The 22,755-nt window shown below is 37.3% G+C and overlaps 2 protein-coding genes across 5 annotated transcripts in view; one reads left to right on the top strand and one right to left on the bottom strand.

Moving 5' to 3' along the window:
- Nucleotides 1-22,755, bottom strand: part of CMSS1 (cms1 ribosomal small subunit homolog) — a 379,579-nt gene that overhangs the window by 336,638 nt on the left and 20,186 nt on the right. The window lies entirely within an intron of this gene.
- The window catches only part of FILIP1L (filamin A interacting protein 1 like), a 301,368-nt gene that overhangs the window by 264,348 nt on the left and 14,265 nt on the right, over nucleotides 1-22,755 (top strand). For both annotated transcript variants that reach the window (XM_019448154.2, XM_019448157.2), the window contains one exon: nucleotides 11,874-14,649. In XM_019448154.2, coding sequence (XP_019303699.1) covers nucleotides 11,874-14,649 — 2,776 coding nt within the window. The remainder of the gene's footprint in view (nucleotides 1-11,873; nucleotides 14,650-22,755) is intronic.

Genomic DNA, 22,755 nt, shown 5'->3' with positions numbered 1-22,755 from the left:
TATCTTAAGAACAAACAATTTGGTATGATCGCACTATGTACTTGTTGATGGGAAACTATTATAAGTTATGATCAGAGCTATGCAAGTATATAGGCTGGTTTTGACAGAAAAAGGTAAACTGACAAATAACAAGCACAGTATCTTGTACATGGTAGGTGTTCACTGTAACTGCTTCAAAAAAATATGAAATGAATCAAATGTCAGCTGATATGCACAGCACTGTGGATGGATGCATTTTAAAAATGAGGCAGCTTTGTTATTTCCATGACCTTATTTCAAATTATGGTTTCAAATAAAACACAGTGTCTAATGGAGACAGTTTTGTCATTTAGGATTTTTCTGAGAACTGGAAGACAGGTATTAAAGGCAGAGAATCTTCCACCTTTCTGAGATAGGGAACAAAAAACTAGTTTTATTAATGATGGAAACACTGGAGCAGTGACTAGGTCAGTGGATGAAGCTGCTTTGGATGAAGGAAAGGGCTCACTCAGTGATAGCGTGCAGAAGGTGACAGCCCAAACTAGAGGCTTTTTCAGAGAAGGACATATTTGTCATTTATGCTTCAGACTGTCTATCCTTGAGAGAAGTGGTTCTCAAAGTGTAGTCCCTTTCAAGAGCTCTGCAAGTTCAAAGTTATTTTCATAGTAACACTATCTTTTTCACTCTCATTCTCTTAAAACTATACATGGAGTTTTCCAGAGGCTACATGAGGTGTTGTGATGTCACTGCTCTGACAAAGCCAGACATTGGAATTTGCAGAAACAGGAAACAATGCAAATCTTCCCACTTACTTTTTTGGTTTGAAAAAGTTATTTTTCATACAATGTGTTGATATACAATGGCTTATTATTTTTAATAAATACATAAACATTTAAAAATTTTTGTCTTGAGTTTCTAATATGGTAAATACTGATAGATATAAATATAATAAAAAGCTCTTTAGAATCCTCAATAATTTTTAAGAGTATAAATGAGTCATCAGACCAAAAAGTTTGAGAATCAATGCTCTAGAATCTTTACTGAATTGCATTGGAACTATCTGCTCATTCTTTCCCAAAAGCCTACGGATGCTTTGAGAACAGGAACGCTCCCCCTGTTCATCTCAGTATAGCCCCAGTACTAAGTAATTCTTTTGTTGTTTGCAAATTAAATGAACAAGTCTTGCCATATTCATAACAACAAAAACTTAGATTCAGGATCCATATAATAGATACAATGGAGTAGGTGTCTCCTAAAAATGACAGATGAGAAGGTAAGCTGACTCTGAAGTTCCCTACATACAGATTGATTTCTACAGCTAAGAGAAACAACACAGTGCCATTAATGGTTTGTGGAATTGGTTTTACTGCTTGATAATTACCCTACATTTATTTATATGGGCTAGGTGTCAAATAAAGTGGAAAAAAATCTGGAAAAGTAGAAACATAATTGATGTATTAGGGTGGTCAGATTATAGATGAATATTCCTTTTCAATTTCATTTGCTGTTGATTAATGTTACTTGTGTAATGAACATATTTGTCCAATAGAGCTCTGGACTGTAAGGAAAAAAATAAAAGAATCACTCCTTTGTTTGCAGAGATGAAATAACCAAAAGAGACTAAGGGCCTAGGATGTGGACATTTACCACCAATCTCCCTTCTCAAACAAGCAAGCACATATAATTTAATGCAGGAATCTGAAGAAGGAAAAAGAAATATTGCAACAGTCTTGATTCTTTCAAAAATCCAACAATGTACTTGGAGAACACCAATGGGAAAGCCATTTACACCTCATTTTTTAAAAATACTTAAAACTGTGTACATAGTAAACATGAGAGCATCTTCTTTTAAAGCTGAATAAAATTATTCAGGTCAGTGCTACGGTATTTTCCACAGGAAGGCATATTTGTTCATTCCTTCAAAAAACATTCATTTTGGTAAACAAATAAAAAAACATTTGATACTCTCCACATGTAAGGGTATGTAGTAGACATATTTGTAGAAGAAACAAATGAGTCAGACATGTGCCCGATTCTTAAGAAGCTTGTATTTTAGTGGGGTTGATTGTAATGCACATAAATAAGACATAATAAAAAGTGGTGAAAATTATGAATTACTATGGGTATGACTGGCATTAGAACATTTAGACAAACCATCTGTTTCATATGTGTTATATGATGAATATTACTAACTGTCTCACAAAGAGGAGATAAAATATAGTCACACATGTGTGCTGACATATGTATGTGTAAATAAAAACTAAAAAGACCCTCTGAATGTATAATTTGTAGTAAAGAACCAGCTTCATGGTTAGTACCAAAGAACATTCAAGATGACAGATGTGATATTTTTGAAAAAACAAGGAACTAGTATTGCACATAATAGTGATAAACCACAGTAAGTTACAACAATTCTAAGCCATAATAGAAACTCTAAAGAAAAAGCTGTAACAAGACACTGCTTTAAGCCAGTTTGGATTTAACTACCTCAGTTTGTGTCCATGAAACCAGCTTCCACAACCTGTTTTTATTGGACAGGATTCAGTGTATAATCCTATAATCCTGTGCTATCAGTACTTGAACATGAATATGAGTACTCTCCAAGATGGCAGTCTTCAGACTGGGGTACACATACCCCTGAGGGTACACAAAAACTTTCCAGAGTTATAAGCATGGAAAACATTAAAGGAGTCAATGTCTACATCCGCAATCCACACACATATGCTTTCTAAAACCGATCTACCAGAAAAAGGGCTTGCACTGAGTTCTCCAGCAATCCTTTCAAAACAGTCTTCTAATTTAAAAAAATTTTACCAAATACATCTTCCTGGGCTGGAAAATTCTCTGGGACACAGAACAAAGGTACAACTATAGAAAGACACCCGAGAGAGTCCTATGAGCGCAGAGCAGCAAGAACTTCAGAACCACTGGCGGAAGCAGTGCTTGTGTCTTCATCTAGGAACAACTTGGGGCAAGCTGCTATGCCTCATCTCTTTTAGAAGTAAAATGGTTGCCAAAGAGATGGATATTTACATATTTACCTAAGTTGAAAAATGAAGTCAGACTTTCCTTGAATGTCTGATTTGGGTGACTGGTTTGCCAATGGGGACTTTTAGATTATATGGCAAATGTTAATATATATCGTTTGCGGTTATTTAAACCTTGAGTAAGAATTTTTGGATGGCGGCTTTAAAATGTGTGAAGAGGTACTTAGTTTTTAAAAATCCTTTTATTTTTTTTATTTTTTTAAGTTTATTTATTTATTTAGAGAAAGAGACAGTGCGAGTGGGAGAGGGGCACAGAGAGAGGGAGAAAGAGAGTCCCAAGCAAGCTCTGCACTGCCAGCACAGAGTCCAATGCAAGGCTCAAACCCATGCAGCTGTGAGACCATGACCTGAGCTAAAACCAAGACTCAGACACTTAACTGACTGAGCCACCCAGGCGCCCCTGTTTTTGTTTTTGTTTTTTTAAGTTTATTCATTTTGAGAGAATGCAGAAGCAGGGGAGGGTCACAGAGCGAGGAGAGAGAGAGAATCCCAACCAGGCTCCGCACTGCAGTGTCAGCACAGAGCCCAGCATGGGGCTTGATCTCACGAACCACAAGATCATGACCTGAGCTGGAATCAAGACTCAGACACTTAACTGACTGAGCCACCCAGGTGCTCCTAAAAATCCTTTTCGAACTATTAGATTATTGGATTAGAAAGATGAACTAGGAAATAATCCCATTTATAATACCAAGAAAATGAATAAAATACTTAGAAATAAATTTAACCAAGGAAGATCTACACAGTGAAAACTGTGAAACACTAATGAAATAAACTGAGGAAGACACAAATAAATGGAAAGATATTCAATGTTCAGATTGTAACAATTAATATTACTTTTCAAAACAACCTATAAATTCAATGTGATCCCTATCAAAATCCTAATGGCATTTTTCATAGAAATACAAAAAGCAGTCCTAAAATGTATATGTAAGCACAAAAACCCCTGACTATCCAAAACAATCTTGAGAAAGAACACAGCTGGGGGGGCATCATGATCCTTGATTTCACACTATATTACAAAGCTGTAGTAGTCAAAACAGTATGGTATTTGCATAAAAAACAGACACATAGACCAGTGGAAGAAAAAAGAGAGCCCAGCGGGGGGTGGGTGGGGTGGACATCCTAATATGTCCAATTAATTTTCAACAAAGGAGCCAAGAATATACAGTAGGAAAGGATGGTCTCTTCAGTAAATGGTTCTGGGAAAACTGAATATACACATGAAAAAGAATAAACTGGATCACTATTTTACACACAAAAATCAACTGGGAATGGATTAAAGATTTGAACATAAGACCTGAAACTACAAAACTCCTAGAAGAAAATATAGGGGCTAAGCTCCTCAGTATTTGTCTTAACAATGTCTTTTTGGATTTTATGTCAATAGCAAAGGAGTTGAAAGACCTGTACTCCAAAATTATATAACATTAATGAAAGAAATAGAAGATGATACAAAAAATGGAAAGATATTTCATGCTTATGGATTAGAAGAACAAATATTGTTAAAATGTCCATACTACCCAAAGCAATCTACAGATTTAATGCAATACCTATCAAACAACATTTTTCACAGAACTAGAACAAATAATACTAAAATTTGTATGGAACCACAAAAGGCCCTGAAAAGCCAAAGCAGTCTTGAGAAAGAACAATAGAGCTGGAGGTATCACAATCCCAGATTCCAAGATATACTGCAAACCTGTAGTAATCAAAACAGTATGATACAGACACAAAAATAGACATGCAGATCAGTGGAACAGAATAGACCAGAAATAAACCCAGGCTTATATGGTCAATTAATCTGTGACAAAAGAAGCAACAATATACAATGGGGGAAAGACAGTTTCTTCAATAAATGGTGCTAGGAAAACTGGATAGCTACATGCAAAAGAATGAAACTGGACTGCTTTCTTATACCATACACAAAAATAAACAAAATGGATTAAAGACCTAAATGTAAGCCATGAAACCATAAAACTCCTAGAAGAAAACATAGGCAGTAATTTCTTTGACATCAGCCATGAAACATTTTTCTAGATAGTCTCCACAGGCAAGGGAAACAAAAGCAAAAATAAACAATGAAACTCCATCAAACTGAAAACCTTTTTTCTACATAGCAAGGAAACTATCAACAAAATGAAAAGGTAATCTATGGGATGGGAGAAGAGACTTGCAAATGATATATACATTCAATAAGGGGTTAATATCCAAAATATATAAGGAACTCCTAAAACTCAATAGCAAAAAAAAACACAAAAAAGACACAAAAAAAACCCAAAAAAACAAATAAATTAAAAAATGGACAAGGAACCTGAATAGACATTTTTCCAAAGAAGACATACATAGGGGCGTCTGGTTGGCTCAGTCACTTAAGCATCTGACTTCGGCTCAGGTCATGATCTCCACAGTTTGTGGGTTCAAGCCCCACATTGGGCGCTGTGCTCACAGCTCAGAGCCTGAAGCCTGCTTTGGATTCCATATGTCCCTCTCTCTCTGTCCCTCCCTCTCTGTCCCTCCCCTGCTTGTGCTCTGTCTCTCTCTCTTAAAAATAAAAAATAAACATTAAAAATATCTTCAAACAAACAAAAACAAAGAAGACACATATATGGCTAACGGGTACATGAAAAAGGTACTTGATATTGCTAGTCATCAGGAAAATGAAATGCAAAGGAAAACCACAATGAAATCTCACACCTGTTAGGATGTCTACTATCAAAAAGAGAAGCGATAACAAATGCTAGCAAACATATGAAGAAAAGGGAAACTCCTGTACACTGTTGGTGAGAATGTAAACAGGTTCAGTCACTATGCAACATAATATAGAGGTTCTTCAGAAAATTTTTTAAAAACTACCACATGATCTAGCAATCCCATTTCTGAGTGTATGCCCAAAGGTTATGAAATCACTATCTTGAAGAGATATCTGAACTCTCATGTTCACTGCAGCGTTATTCACAATAGTCAAGGTATGGAAATAACCTACGTGTCTGACAACAGATGAACAGATAAAGAAAATGTGATGTGATATATGTGATGGAATATTATTCAGCCTTAAAAAAGAAGGAAATCCTGGTGTTTGCAAAAACATAGATGAACCTGGAGGGCATTACAGTAAATGAAATAAGCCAGACCATTTATATGTGGAGTCTTAAAAAAATAAAAAGTTGAATTTTATAAACAGAAAGTAGAGTGGAGACGGCTAGGGGTTGGGAGTGGAAGGTGGGAGCAGGAAACAGGAAGTAAAAGGGTACAAATTTTTAGTTATAAAGATGAAATAAGGTCTGTGGATCTAATATACACCATGGTGACTACAGTTGATAATACTGTATATTTGCTAAGCAAGTAGAACTTCAGCATTCTCACACACACAAAAGGTGAATATGTGAGGTGATGGACATGTTAACTTGGTGGGAGTCCTTTCACAATGTATATATACCAAATCATCAGGTCATATAGTTTATATATCTTACAGTTTTATTTAATTATGCCTCAAAACAAGCTGAAAAAAGGTAGATGATACTTGCTAAGGGAAGTTCTATGACTATTCTTTATATGAACAAACTAGTTGTACATAATAAAAAATTATTTTAGGAGACAGAAGAGTAAACATTTAAAAACCACTGCTCTATGAGATATGAACTAAAAAGAATACAAGCACAATGACAAAGAGAATTTTTCCTTAGGTTAATAGTTTCTCCAACACACAGAATTTTTTTGGGAAAGACACTGTATGTGGAGCAGGTTGAGGTAATAAGTCTGTGTTCTTTGTTGGAGAGGCAATGTGATACTGGGCTTTGCACCTTCCTGACCTATCTCAGCTTAAATTTTCATTGCTGTAAAACAGAGATAATAATCCCAAACCCTATAAGCTTACCATGAGAATTAGAACCAACACATGCATAGACTTATTTCAGTGCTTGGCAGAACCTCATTGGCACTAAATAAAGAATGGTAGCTACTATACAGTCTCCTGTTTTTTAAGTCTTTGGGCTGGGTGAGGAGAATCACAAATTGGAACTGGAATTATTTACTGCCTTCTTTAGGTGAAAACTGAGCTACTGAACCACCACCTATGATATGTATATTGAGTCATTTTTTCTAGTAGTTTGGATGATATTCAGCGATTTTAGTCATGGTCTCCTACCTGGTGTTCTCTGTGAAAAAAATGGATGGCCTTGTAGGTCAGGAATACAGGCAATGTTCACAGATTGGGGTATGATCGATAACAAACAACTGGCTGAGTTAATATTCATCAGAGTACCATTTTTGCAAAACATCTAACGTGTAAATAGTAAAGCCTTCCTACCCATAGTCAATCCTGGCATCACCTGGGAGCTTCATATAATGCAAAATTTGAGGCCTATCCCCATCTACTAAATGGGAAGCTGCAATTTAACAAAATTCTTAGATGATTCACATGCATCTTAAACTATGACAAGCACTGGTAAAGAACAGGCCATTTGCAGGGAAGATATAATCACCAGGTATATATATATCTCAGGTGGGAACTTTCTGTTGCACCTGCTTAATTAAAGCTGAGTAAGGTGGAATGATGGAGAATCTAACTCTAATGACAGACTGACATATATAAATGTCCATAAGGACACACATTCACTGATAACTGGTTCTCATCTAGGGGTGATTTTGTGCCCTGCACCCCCCACCCTGCCAGGAGACATTGGGCAAATAATGTCTAGAGATATTTTTTGTTGTCACAACTGGGAAGGGCTGCTACTGGCATCTAGCGAGGCAAGCCACAGATGCTGCTAAACATCTTACAATGCACAGCACAGCCCCCCACAACAAAGAATCATTTGGCTCAAAATGCCAATAGTTCTGAGGTTAGAGAAACCCTAGCATAGATTATACAAACATCCCTGCATACAGGTGTCTTAATTGGAACTATTCATGAAAAAAGGAGCAATAATTTGACTACACAGCTCTGAGGGTGTGAATTTTGTATCTGGGCATTCTGCATCACAAAGTCTGTGCTGCTTTCAACACTGTGAGTACCCTGGTTAAAAGCTCTCAGAATCATTTATCTGCTTTTGCCAGCAAACCCAGAGTCAGTGATAATCTGTATCAGCATATAAAGTCAGTCAGCATCAATGCCTAAAACCCATTATGAAGCAAAGAAAAATAATGGAAATAGAAAATTAAGGTACTATTTCATTTCAAACCCAATCCAACTGAAGAAGAAAGCAGGCTCAACTTTCTTGAGGACCCTCAACTCCACACCTTCCTTAACCCAAAGACACTAACAGTCTATACCTTCATTTTCAAACATCCACAATCCCTTGTCTGCAATTTTAAAAATATAAGAACACTTTTTTTTTTCCTAAATTGTGGCAGAATTTCTTATCTGAACTCCTCTGGCAGCAAAGCCTGAAGAGATGTAAGGCTATTTATTATCTCAGTTATCGCATGGTTCACCACAGAAGTATTAGGAGGTGGTGCCACAGGCTTGGTGGGAGCTGTTCTATATGACAGATGTTCTTTAGTGCCTTTCTAAAATTTGAAAAACTACAACTTCGAAAATATTTGGCTTCAAAAGTTTTGGATATGTTAATTGTAGACCTCAAATGACTAAACTACAGTCAATAGCAAATATCTGCTAAAAGTTTTCATATATATTTGAAAGAAAAAAGATACACACACACACACACACACACACACACACACACACACACACAACCTGCATTAGTAATTAGCAGTATAAAAATTAGCTTTCTTATTTAGGGCATTGTGTACAACCAGCCGGACTTGCAGCTTCAAATCCTATAAGGACTCGCTAACTTTGCACAGAAACATCTTTCTTCAAGTCCATAAACTAACCTCAATCTCAACCTTCAAATACTTCTGGATATACGACAAGAAATAGTGAATGATTTAGGGTAAGCCCTTTCACTCTACCAAAAGTGCTAATTCCAATTCAGTAGTATAATCAACCTCTCTCAATCTCTCAATCTCTCTCTCTCTCTTTCACACTCACACACACACACACACACACACACACACACACACACACACACACACACACACACAATGTGCAATAGCAGTACTGGCACCCAACTGGCTCTGAGAAGGTTCCATCAGGGCCTCTCTTCTATCCTCAATTCTCACTGGTTGCTGGCCCTACGCTCCTGCCTGAGTTGATGGTTGGGGGTATAATTCCTTCTGCATATAAACTCCTATTTCTCTCCCTGACAGGTCTTACCTGACCAGCCTGTTGACTGTCTTATATGTGCTCATGGGATTGGCCGAGGGAAATAGCAGGTTGTTAGGAAACAAGTAGTAAGGAATTACTGAAAGCAAATGTATTCAAATTATCAGTTTTATGTGCCTACCTTGTAAGGTAAGGCTTGGGAACAGAAGGGGATGCCAATTGATTTCCAGAAAGCATGAAAAAGATACATGACCTTGCAACCATGATGAAAAAGATGCATCATGCTTACTGTCAAAAACAATGAACACAATGGAAACAATTTAAATTTCTTCAAAATCTTTTTTTTGCCAGTTACAGCTCTGCCAAGATTCACTAATCACCAGTTTTAATGCTTTTTTCACTGCACTGCAAAATAATCTTCCCTCTTTTATATACTAAGAAAATACATGCCCTTCTCATGAAAATTATATCACACATGGTATTATTTAATAAGTTAAAACAAATCCTGAAAAGTTTTTTTTGTGAAACTATTCTTTAATAAAACTCTAAGAACTGTGATGTAAAGAGGGGAAAATACTTCACTGCAATTATGCTCAGAGCATTGTTAAATATGATTCTAATGCTAAGGGTGGGAGGAAGAAGTGCTTTGCCAAAGTTTCTGTAACTATTTCACCACCAAAGCAGTTTGCCCATGGACTTTACTACAGGGTTGTGAAGTACCATGACCATTCAGGAAGGAGACGCCATGTTTCTCAGGTTCCCAGGTGTCTCAAATTGAGAGTGGGAAAGGGCGAGAAGCCATGGGCAAGCCTCCTTGCCAAGACTGTGGATGAAATCATCATCAACTCCACCCCAGCATCCAGCTCAGCTTCTTCAGAATTTCACAGGCTACAGCCCTCGAGCCAGCCTCCTGTTAGGTTCTCAAAACAGAAAAAATAAAAGTGGATCCTCCCCACAAAACAGTTGGGAATCCTTACATTATACAATTACTTTAAACATGTTCTTCTTGTGTAGTTTAATTAAAGAGTAGATTAGGATCTTAAGAAAGACTTTTCCACAAAGACTCTTCCAAATTAATTTCCTTTTAAAATGTCCTTTCAAACCCTTAAACAGCTTTAAAAAAGAAAGTTTTATGGCAAGGATTAAAGACCTGCATTGGATAATTAACTCATTCTTAACAGAAAAGATATAGTAAATTATGAACTCTTTATGCTTGATCAGAAAACAAATATTTATAACTTTTCATCCACGACAAGTCCTTTAGTTCAATTCTTCAGGGATTCCATTCTGTATTAGCTTCTGTATAACAATACTGCAAAGCTGTAATGACATCCTCTATAATCAGCCCATTCTCAATGTAATTAAGAGTGCCACAAATTTAAAACTGTGACCTCACTGCTGAGGAGAAAGGTGTGTGGAAGAGATAATTTATATTGCATGTAAAATGACATCCTGTTATGCCAACAAATTTAAAAAGTAAAAGAAAAAAGTAACATTATAATAGTCATCATTTAAGAGGGAGTTATTATGTTCCTGATTGTAGAGTTTTTCCTCCATCATTTCTACCATCTGACTCTAATTGATAAACTCTTTCCTATCACACTGTATGTTCTTCCCACGTTACAAAAATTCTAAACCCCTTCAGATGCCTCTCAATTCCCCTCATTCAACTACCAGCCACTATGGGGATAAAGATATATATGAAGTGGGTGATTCCTGGCAAAATGTCATGCTAGTGTAAACCAAGTTTTAATTGGCAGAGAGGTCCATCAGTGAAGCACATAACTTCTAGGCAATGTGAATAAAATTTTATCTCAATTTTATCTCTCTTTATCAAGAAATTGAACACCAAATATAATGTATACATACTATAATGGTTCAAGCAAACCATTTTATCAATATAACAATAACCACATTAATAAAAAAGAACATCAATAACACTACCAAATGCTTATTATTATGCACCAGCACTATGAGACTCTTAGATGAATTATCTCATTAAATTTTCACAAATGGCTGCTGAGATAATACAATTATTGCCTCCATTTTCCAGATGGGGAAACTGATGATCAAGGATGCTAAATAACAGCTCAGGTTAATTAGCTGGTAGAGGAGGGCCAATATTGAAGCCAGGTCAACTTGAACCTCAAACTTGTATCTATTTTTACAGCTTTCAGGCTAGACGGTCTACTAGTTCTGTTCCACAAGCTAGCTAGCTATGTATGTATGTATGTATGTATGTATGTTTATTTTGAGAGAGAGAGAGAGAGAGAGAGAGAGAGGATTTCCCAAGCAGTCTCTGCACTGTCAGCACAGAGCCCCATGCAGGCTCATGAACCGTGAGATCATGACGTGAGCCGAAGTCTGATGCTTAAGTGACTGAGCCACCCAGGTGCTCCATACACGCAATTTAAACCAACTATTTTTGCCTTTACTCTTCCACCAAGGCTCCTGGTGAGCTACAACTGTTACCAATCAGCAAGGGGGTGGGGGCAAACCACCTTGTAAAAGCAAAACAGAGCTGTTTATCAAGATTCTCCTTGCCAGTCAAGTACAGGAATTCCTTTCCATATTCTGTATAGCTGATAAATCTTTCTAAATTACATAAATGTTTAGTCACAGCTGGGAAGTTGCTGAAGTACCAATCACAAAACAGAATGCACTCTTGTATTTTGCAGATTAAAGAAGCTAATTGACCAAGAAACTGAGTCCCAGGAGAAGAAGGAGCAAGAAAAGGAAAAGAAGGTCACCGCCCTGAAAGTGGAGCTGACCAAACTGAAGTCTTTTGCTTTGATGGTGGTGGACGAACAACAAAGGCTGACGGCACAGCTTGCCCTTCAAAGACAGAAAATCCAAGACCTAACCACAAGTGCGAAGGAAACACATGCTAAACTAGCCCTCACTGAAACCAGAGTTCAGGAAGAAGAGCAGAAGGCGACCAGACTAGAGAAAGAACTGCAAACACAAACCACAAGGTTTCACCAGAACCAAGAAACAATTATGGCAAAGCTCACCAATGAGGACAGCCAAAATCGCCAGCTTCGACAAAAATTGGCAGCACTCAGCCGTCAAATTGATGAATTAGAGGAGACAAACAGGTCTTTACGAAAAGCAGAAGAGGAGCTACAAGATATAAAAGAAAAAATCAACAAGGGAGAATATGGAAACTGTGGTATCATGGCTGAAGTAGAGGAGCTCAGAAAACGTGTGCTAGAAATGGAAGGGAAGGATGAAGAACTCATAAAAATGGAGGAGCAGTGCAGAGATCTCAATAAGAGGCTCGAAAAGGAAACATCACAGAGTAAAGACTTTAAACTTGAGGTTGAAAAACTCAATAAAAGGATTATGGCTTTGGAAAGATTAGAAGATGCCTTCAACAAGAGCAAACAAGAATGTTATTCCCTGAAATGCAATTTAGAAAAAGAAAGGATGACCACAAAGCAGTTGTCACAAGAACTGGAGAGTTTAAAAGTAAGGATCAAAGAGCTAGAAGTCATTGAAAGTCGGCTGGAAAAGACAGAATTTACCCTAAAAGAGGACTTAACTAAATTGAAAACGTTAACTGTGATGCTGGTAGATGAAAGAAAAACAATGAGTGAAAAATTAAAGCAAACTGAAGATAAGTTGCAAGCTGCTTCTTCTCAGCTTCAAATGGAGCAAAATAAAGTGACGACGGTTACTGAGAAGTTAATTGAGGAAACAAAAAGGGCACTAAAGTCCAAAACTGACGTGGAAGAAAAAATGTACAGTGTCACCAAGGAGAGAGATGATCTAAAAAACAAACTGAAAGCAGAAGAAGAGAAAGGAAATGATCTCCTGTCCAAAGTTAATATGTTGAAAAATAGGCTTCAATCATTGGAAGCAATTGAGAAAGATTTCCTAAAAAACAAATTAAATCAAGATTCTAGTAAGTCCACCACAGCATTACACCAAGAAAACAATAAGATTAAAGAGCTCTCTCAAGAAGTGGAAAGACTGAGACTGAAGTTAAAGGATATGAAAGCCATTGAGGATGACCTTATGAAAACAGAAGATGAGTACGAGACTCTAGAACGTAGGTATGCTACTGAACGAGATAAAGCTCAATTTTTATCTGAAGAGCTGGAACGAGTTAAAATGGAACTTGACAAGTACAAGTTAGCAGAAAAGACAGAGTCCAGCCATGAACAATGGCTTTTCAAAAGGCTTCAAGAAGAAGAAGCTAAATCGGGACACCTCTCAAGAGAAGTAGATGCATTGAAAGAGAAAATTCATGAATACATGGCAACTGAGGACCTGATATGTCATCTCCAGGGAGATCATTCAGTTCTGCAAAAGAAACTCCATCAACAAGAAAACAGGAACAGAGATTTAGGAAGAGAGATTGAAAACCTCACTAAAGAGTTAGAGAGGTATCGGCATTTCAGTAAGAGCCTCCGGCCTAGCCTCAATGGAAGAATCATCTCTGACCCGCAAGTATTTTCTAAAGAAGTTCAGACAGAAGTAGTAGACAATGAGCCACCCGATTACAAGAGTCTCATTCCTCTGGAACGAGCAGTCATCAATGGTCAGTTATATGAGGAGAATGAGGACCAGGATGAGGACCCTAATGATGAGGAATCAGTGCTGTCCTTCAAATGCAATTCATCTACCCCCTGTCCTGTTAACAGGAAACTATGGATTCCTTGGATGAAATCTAAGGAGGGCCATCCTCAGAATGGAAAAATACAAACTAAACCCAATGGCAACTTCATGCAACCTGGAGATCTAGTCCTAAGCCACACACCTGGGCAGCCACTTCATATAAAGGTTACTCCAGACCATGTCCAAAACACAGCCACTCTTGAAATCACAAGTCCAACCACAGAGAGTCCTCATTCTTACACAAGCACTGCAGTGATTCCAAACTGTGGCACCCCAAAGCAAAGGATAACCATCCTCCAAAATGCCTCCATAACACCGGTGAAATCCAAAACTTCTGCTGAAGGCCTCATGAACTTAGAGCAAAGCATGTCCCCAATTACCATGGCAACCTTTGCCAGAGCGCAGACCCCAGAGTCTTGTGGTTCTATAACTCCAGAAAGGACAATGTCACCTATTCAGGTTTTGGCCGTGACTGGTTCAGCAGGCTCTCCTGAGCAGGGACGTTCCCCAGAGCCGATAGAAATCAGTGCCAAGCATGCGATTTTCAGAGTCTCTCCTGACCGGCAGTCATCATGGCAGTTTCAACGTTCAAACAGCAACAGTTCAAGTGTGATAACTACTGAGGATAATAAAATCCACATTCACTTAGGAAGTCCTTACATGCAAGCTGTGGCCAGCCCCGTGAGACCTGCCAGCCCTTCAACACCACCACAGGATAACCGAACTCAAGGCTTAACTAATGGGGCACTAAACAAAACAAGCAATAAAGTCACCAGCAGTATTACTATCACACCAACAGCCACAACTCTTCCTCGACAATCACAAATTACAGTAAGTAATATATATAACTGACGACTCTCACCCTCATCCAGTCCATAGTGATATTATTGCAAGGAACTCAGTCCTTTTTAATTATCCCTCCACATCCCCCAAAAGACTGACTGAACTTGTACTTTGGGAAGGTTTGTGCATGAACTATCCAAGAGTATCTGAAACTAACTAAGTGTTGCCTGCATAGTCCTATCAAGTGTGCACTTACTGTATATCTTTTCATTTACATACCTGTATGGAAAATATTTACTCTGCACTTGTATAAATACATCTTTATGTATTTCATTTTCCATAACTCACATTAATTTGACTGCAACTTGTCTTGATGAAATACTTTAACATTTTAAAGCAGTAAATAATTTGTTATTTTTACCATTGCTTGCTGATTTTTTTTTTTTTGGTCATTTTGTGTTATATTTTTGCATGTATAGTATTTTATTTTCTGTTCAAAAGGTTTATTCATTCTTCCTTAAAAACAAACAGCACCTACTTCCCATTTACAGTCAACTTCTGATCACATGTTATTAGAGGAAGAGGAAGTGGTTCAAATAAATAAAGTTTATGTCTCTTTCATTGAAAAGTGAACTATAAGATCTCTCAGGAGCAAACTTAACTTCCTTCTTGAGATGTATCTCAATATCCATGATGACCAGTAAAGTGCTTAGCACATATTAAGAACTTGATAAATGTTTACTGACAGTAAGTGAATTATATAATATTAATTTGCTTTTATAAGCACATATGAGCTGATAGTGAAAGTAAAAAAGCTTTGAAATGTGATAGAAAACCAGAAAAAGCACATTGGAAAATACAAGTTACCTTGACAATCAAGAGTTGACTGTATTTCTTCTACATATGAAAACCCCCATAAAACATATATATATATATATATATTTGCATCCACATCTGAAATCAGCCACTATGATATATACTCTTGAACACTGCTTCAAAGCAAAAGTGTCATTCTTGTCCTTCTTTCCCATCCCATCTTTTCCCATCTTTCTGTTCCTAAAATAGTTTGGATTATTTAAGATATGTGCTTCCTACCTTGTTTGTAAGTCAGCTGTACTCAGAAGCTTACAATGTAATTGCATTTCTCCCCAACCTCTAAACAAGCAAATAAAAGCCAAAGACAGCTACAAACACAAGTTATAGAAAAGGCATATTTTAAAAAAAATCATACATTATGTTAGTTAAGGAAAGTTTCCTCTATGATTATTGTTATGCCATTCACAAGGTAAGTGAGAAAAACTCAGCCAAAGCATCCTAAGAATTCTGATACCTACCTTATAGGACTCTTTGAGCATGTTCTGTATTTCCATAGTAGAGAACAACAGTTTTCAGAGGAATGTTTTAAATTATAAATCTGGTCTCTATGTCACATTCAAAAAAAAAAAAAAAAAAGTTTCAGACAAGGTAGCTCGTTACCATTTTCCCTTTTCCAACCTCATAATGGTCTAATTTACTTTGGTCAATTTTATTGCCAGTTACTGATTTTAAACACAATCCATTTAGACACCCAGGCAAACTGTGAAGTTCTTTAGAAGTAAAAGAAATCTTCCATGATTATCATCCGTTTCCCTGCAAAATCAATTTCATGATAGCAAAGCGAGGATTTGTTGACAGAAACACTTCCATGGTGATGAACTGCAACACCAATGCTGTGGGCTTGCATCATCATTAAATAAGTTTGGATGAAAGCTGAGACTGGTGATGAATGAGAAAGCTTCTGTTTAAACACATTTATCTTGGGAATCGGCAGTGACCCAACTATATTACAAAATACATGATGGTCTAAATGGTTTTCAAAACTACTTTTATTTTTAAGTCACCTTGGGCTAGAACTTTAGAAGGAATGACATACTTAATTTTACATCTTTCAAAGTAGACATTGATAATCCTGCTGCATAAGATGTTTTTCTAGATAATAATCAAGAGAGGGTACATGTAACATTTTGGAGGGTGACAAAAACTAGGAAGAATTAAAGAACAAAGTCTTTGCAGTACTTCCCAACCTTTGTCAGATAATGGCACAAAAAGAAAATATGCTTCCGCAGCACTGGATACAATGGAGAGGTAGAAATGAGCAACCTATAGGTTCCTGTTGGCTGCCCTAAGTGCTGAGGGGAAAGATCCATTTCTGGCACACCTATAACTAACAGAGTTTGACAACTCTGGGCTATTCAATAGTTCATCCATTTGGTAAGGATTCAATTTCTTATGTGAGCCAGAACAATTCTCTACAATAATGTTAACACCACAGGATCTGTGCTTCATGATTATAATGAACAAATTCTCATTTCATCACATGCTCTACATATTAACTATTAATAGGCACCTGAAATGTAACATTACCAGAAGTTTACTAGACCTCAAGGAACCGAACTTCTCTTAGAGGTTCCTCTACTGGGAGGATTATTTTAGTATAATAATTCATATCAGCATCAAAATTTAGAAATACTGTCATACTCATAACATATATAATTAAAAGTGTTACTAATTAAAATTTATGGTAAAGACAGCATCATTTCTGATAGAAAACATCTTCCTTTTTCCATAAAATCTCACATTTAAAAAAAGCATCTTCCCATTCATACGTTCTAGATCTTTTGTCCTTAATTTCAAAATTAAATTTTTCTATCTATGTGTATGTTTGAAAGGTTACAGAACTTTCTTTTTAACTCATATATACTCACAGAAGAACCTTGAAAAGTAGGAGAAAGGAAGTGACATTGGAAAATCTTCATATGAAATATGTGAGAGTGAAGGTTTGTATTCTTAGAATAGGTCCATGGGAATCTCACAGAAGATAGTTTTTATAAACATCTGATAAAATCATATCTTCCTTTCATTTCATTTCATCTAAAGTCCCAGCTTCAGAACCAATTTTCATTTTACTCAGTACCTCCAATTCTTTAACCTTTTAAGCTGCAGCATCCTATCATAGATTTAAAAGACTTCACCATATTCTTCTGTCCTTTTAAGAACAGTGGCAAAACTTTCCTTTAGGATGCCTCCGTTCTCCGGGGGCACTGGCAAAAATAAAATCATCACCCTTGCTAGGACAATGTGCATCACTGTAACTGGATCTTTACATATAAAGGAAGATCTCTCTATATATGTTCAAGATGATGAAAGGATTACATAAATCTACTCAAGAGGTCTCTGCAATTACATCTCACATTGCCAAGACATCAGGCATAGGTCTTCATGACACTCAAAGGATAAAATTAGGTTGCATTGTAAGATGGTCATAAAGGGGATATTTCATTAAAAATTATTAGGCTTGAAGCCTAAGGATTTGATGATCTTTATTGACTGAGGTAGAACTCCAGACAAAAGCATGGTTTTGGTAGCTTCTTTGATTCTGAACCTTTATAAAGTGAGTTTCTTTTGAAACTTGTTTGACAAAGGCAAGAAAAGATCTTTAACAACATTCTAGTTTACCTATACCTGGTTTCTATTATTGTTTTTTCGCCAAAAATCATTTTGCTTTGTAATCCTAAGAGAAAACATAATCAGGCAAAAATGCATGCCCAAAACATTAAGATCTGTGTTTCTCAAAGTAAATACAAGATACATGTTTGAGACTCCCAGTGTCCCACCCAGAGATTCAAATTGGAATCTGTGAGGGTATGGCCCAGGAAGCTACACTTTTAACAAATTACTCTGCTGATTAGTATGCATCCTAAAGTAGTAATTTCATTATTTTAGAAATTCCTATATTGATAAACATTAGCAAATGTGTTCTGACTATAGTCCTGTTCAGTCAAAATAAATTACCCCTGTCCAAGGAAGTGTGACTGTTCCGCCCTCTGGTGGCTAGCATGACAAACAGCTCATTCCTCAGGTTTTCTTTTTATTCAGAAAAAAGCTTAATAAAAACTACCATTTTATAAGGTGGGAAGGTTCTTAGGTTTATAACTGTAGCAAAGCATAGATGCCTGAATCTTCAGTTGAGCAGTAGCAGGCTGTCTGACACCTACAAGCTGTTTCTCCCTGAGATCCCAGGCCCTCAATAACCCTACGGCATTTCTTGGGAATTGTCCAGAACACACATTAAAGAGAGCTGTTTGGATGAACCAAAACAAAGGACTCCATTTACCTTAGAGCACAGTGAGGCAAATGCCAAGAAAGAGCAAGGAAGATAAGTGGTTCAATAAAGTCCCCAACCCTAAACCGCCTTAAATTCATTTTCATTTAGATTACACTCCAAATCCTTTCCTTTCCAACTGATGGAACTTCCACTGTGCAGTGAAATATATCCCCCAAGGGCAACACACTAAGGGTAAGGAATCCTTGGGGAGTCTAGCCAGTTAACTGGCCAACATTTCTAAGTACTTTATCATTTGATAATGAATTAACACGGTTCATATGGCAGCACATTTAAATCTGTCAACATTCTATCAGGATACCAGTTTTTATACTTAAAATAGGGCTATAAAAATGTACTCTGGGCTAACCTTTGGCATAGCAATCAGCTATCCTAGGGATAATCTTCTTTTCTTTACTTGTGGCTTCATTTTAAAATTTCACTTATTTTTTAATGAAATTATTATCAGAGAAATAAAATTTGATTAATTGAGGAAGTTTTTGAAAGCTTTTTTACTTTTATTTTAGTAAGTTCCTTTCTCCCTTATAGCCAAATGGTCCTATATGATATTTCTGTAACATTACCTAGGATTTTTTTTTTTTTTTTTTTTTTTTTTTTTTTTTGCCTCTGAGTTTTGTTTTGCTTTTGAAAGCCTTGTCATCTTTGCATAACTAACAATGTATACAGGCCCTAGACCTACAAAGGCTGTCTCACTCTGTGCTATTCCTTAGGACTCTGGAAAGGTGGAATGGGTTCACTGACAAACCACTCATATGTCTCAGTGACATGCAGGATATCTTCTCTTCAAAGCACCACATGGATACAACTGGTTAATACACTGATCATGACACACTGAACTGCCTACCTTCTATCCAACATTGGGGCAGATATGAAGATAAAAGATTCACTGTCCCTGAAGAGCTTATTATTCTGAGCAAGGAAAGGAGACAAGAAACAAGAGTATGAGACAACATTTAATCAAGTGGCAAACTAAATACACTCAATAAACTAGAGATTAAGCAGGACTACAGTAGACAAGACTTCACAGAGCAAATGAGACTTGAAACTGGTCAAGGAAAGATTTAGATAAGTGGAGTAACTGGTTGGGAGGGAGCATTTGAGGCTGGCAAACAGAAGATCAGGTTAGTTCATGCCTTTCCCAGTCAGCAATGCAGCTCTAAAAAAGTCATTTAGTTTTTGTGAAATAAAGACAACTGGACTTGGTGATCTCTATGATCATATCTAGTTCTAACTTCCAATGATTTCTGAATTCTTTCCAAGTCTCAACACCCTCTTTTAACCACTTAAAATTCCTTTGAGAAATAAGTTTGAGCATAAATAAACAAACCAATTATCTACATGAGTTTCCTTTCAGCCATTAAATTTCTCCTTCCTCATTTTCCCACTTATAGGTGTCCTAACTACTAGATTTGTTTTCTTCTTTAAGATTCTATGAATTAGCCTTTTAATCCTCAACACATCAGCTCTTTTCTCATTAGAGCAAAGTTTTGCAACCTCAGGACTATTAACAGTATGGGTCTGGTGATTCTTTGTTGTGGAAGGATGTCCTGCGCACTGTAGGACCTCTAGGAGCATTCCTGGCTTCCACTAGATGCCAAGTAGCATCTCCCAACTGTGACAAACAAAAATGGCTCCTGACATGGCTAAATCTTCTCTGCAGTGTAAAATCACCTCCATTTGAGAACCACTGCATGAGAGAGATGGACTACCTCTATAAGCCAGTTCCTCTTTTACATGACTTGCTGTGGGAAAAATCTGACAGCTCATTTGAAAACTCTTGTGTCTGGTATGTAGAGATGAAAATCTTGAATCTGACTAACTATAAGCCTCAAAACAACTTTAAAAATCTGCACTGAAGAGTTTAGTTGCATAAGGATTGTTTCCACTAATCTGACAGATTGGCTCAAGGCATATGTGTATTTGAATATTTGTATTTGTGTTAATACCCTGTACCTTTGTTTCAATACCAGATATAAACTAATGTTTTCAGATAAGCTTCCATTTCTCACATGCCTTCAGGAGAAATAAAAGTCTAGACAACCAACCACATTTGCCTTAGTGGGAAAAAATGGGTTTCAGGAGGATTCCTAAGAACTTAAGAGATAACCCTTTACTGTTTAGACCTTTCCAAAGAGTCCTCTTTCAGAAATTTCATCTCCTTCTATAGTAGCTTATAACCACCAGAGGCACAAATGTCTATTAGAATACAAGCTTTCTTCATTCTTCAACAAATCACCTATAAGAATGAACCAACAAATATATTTATGAAGCACCTAATTTTACCCAGTGCTATGTGAGGCAGTTATGGAAGTATAAGATTTAGAATCTAGGGTGGGAGTTGAGGACTACCTTAAAAGGTAATTAAGAGCACAACACAGAGAAGGAATTCTATAGAGAGTAAATACTACAGGAATTTGGAAGAGGAGCAGGTTACTCCGGGGACAAGGTTCAGGGGTTAGGTTTCAGACATAGATGAGATTTGAGCAGGGGCTGGGAGATGAGGAAGACTAAGATAAACAGAGGACAAAAGGTGTTCCAGGGTACTGTCAAGTGACACCAATGAGACAAGAATGAGACAAAAGCAGAGATGTGAGGCCAAGCAAGAGAGGAGAAAACCAGAGTTCAAGGAACAATGAGCAGGGTAGTGTGGCTTCAGCTCAGATGGTTGGGGTAGGGGTAGGCTTGAAGGGCCTAGTCCTGTCAGACTGTGAAGAGCCTTGAATACAATGGCAGGGAGCACTCTGTGTCTTCAGTGAAGACTTCTGGGTAGTGAGATAATGGAAATAACTAATCCTTTATACACTATCATTTCATTTCACAACAACCCTATATATCACCACAATTTTAAAGATAAAAAATGTTTAATTCTGAGATGCAAGGAAAATTGCTTCAGGTTGTTGTATTAGTATGTGACATGAGAAAGGTATAACACAAATTTAATTCTGTTGTCCCATTCTCTTTCCATGGCAACATACTGAGAAGCTACCTCAGTGCAAGTGGGAAGCATAATAAATTGCCTTTGATCCTCTCCATTACTTAAGAGCATAGACGGGATGTCTAACATTACATTCCTGCACTCTGTCTCACAAGTCTGCCACTTTATCCAGAACACTCAGAATTCCCCTAAAGATACACAGGGCTTTCTCCTACCCCTTCCCAGCTGTTCCACATGGATAATTTTCTCTTCTCTCATCACGTGATCCACACTGAAAGATCTGGCTCAAGCCTTACCTTTTCTGAAAACTTCCATGATCACCACAGTCCAGAGTGATCTGGCTCCCCTTCCAACTCCTCCCATCTCCCTGAGGTTATTGTTTGGGGAACAAAAGATCATGAATGTGAGAGGCTGAGCCTCATATAAATGGGGAGGCATGGGGAAGACTGACAGGATGGTGCTGTGGATAGGACATGGGAGAAAGCAAGACCAAGGAGAAGCGCAATTCCTCATCATCAGGAGACTGTTCTCAGGGAGCACTGGGGTGGTGGTTAAAGTCCACTCTATCCTAAAGCAGGGTTCTATAAGCAAAGGCACAAATGCAGGGCATGCAGAATGAGCTTGGAGGAGGTACCTGATGGGCCTCAGAGGTGGCTGGAGGAAAGGCATCAGAAGTGAGTAAAAATGATCCACAAAAAGAACATCATGACCATGCACATCAAAACTTATAAATAGCAGCTGCCTTGACAGTCCTGATAGTCATCCAACACCTCCAGAAAAGGCAATCAAAGGATCAAGGTGTAGCCACCATAAAGACAAAAACCACCAACTTAGCCCATGGGTAGTGGCACTTCAGCCTTTGCAGAAGACTAGAAAATCTTCCTGGATGATATACCCTAATTTAGAGTTTCCATTTCTCAAGCAACACCATAACTTATTAGGAAAGAATGATGGTCCCAAAATCACCTTAAAGAAAAAGAAAAAGAAAAAGAAAGAAAGAAAGAAAGAAAGAAAGAAAGAAAGAAAGAAAGAAAGAAAAAAAAGCGTTGTGTATTTT

Source organism: Panthera pardus, unplaced genomic scaffold, assembly GCF_024362965.1.
Source record: "Panthera pardus isolate Hobbes unplaced genomic scaffold, ASM2436296v1 HiC_scaffold_16, whole genome shotgun sequence".
Classification (NCBI taxonomy): domain Eukaryota; kingdom Metazoa; phylum Chordata; class Mammalia; order Carnivora; family Felidae; genus Panthera; species Panthera pardus.
The sequence above is the reverse complement of the archived record's forward strand: the minus strand, read 5'-3'. Positions and strand labels throughout refer to the sequence as shown.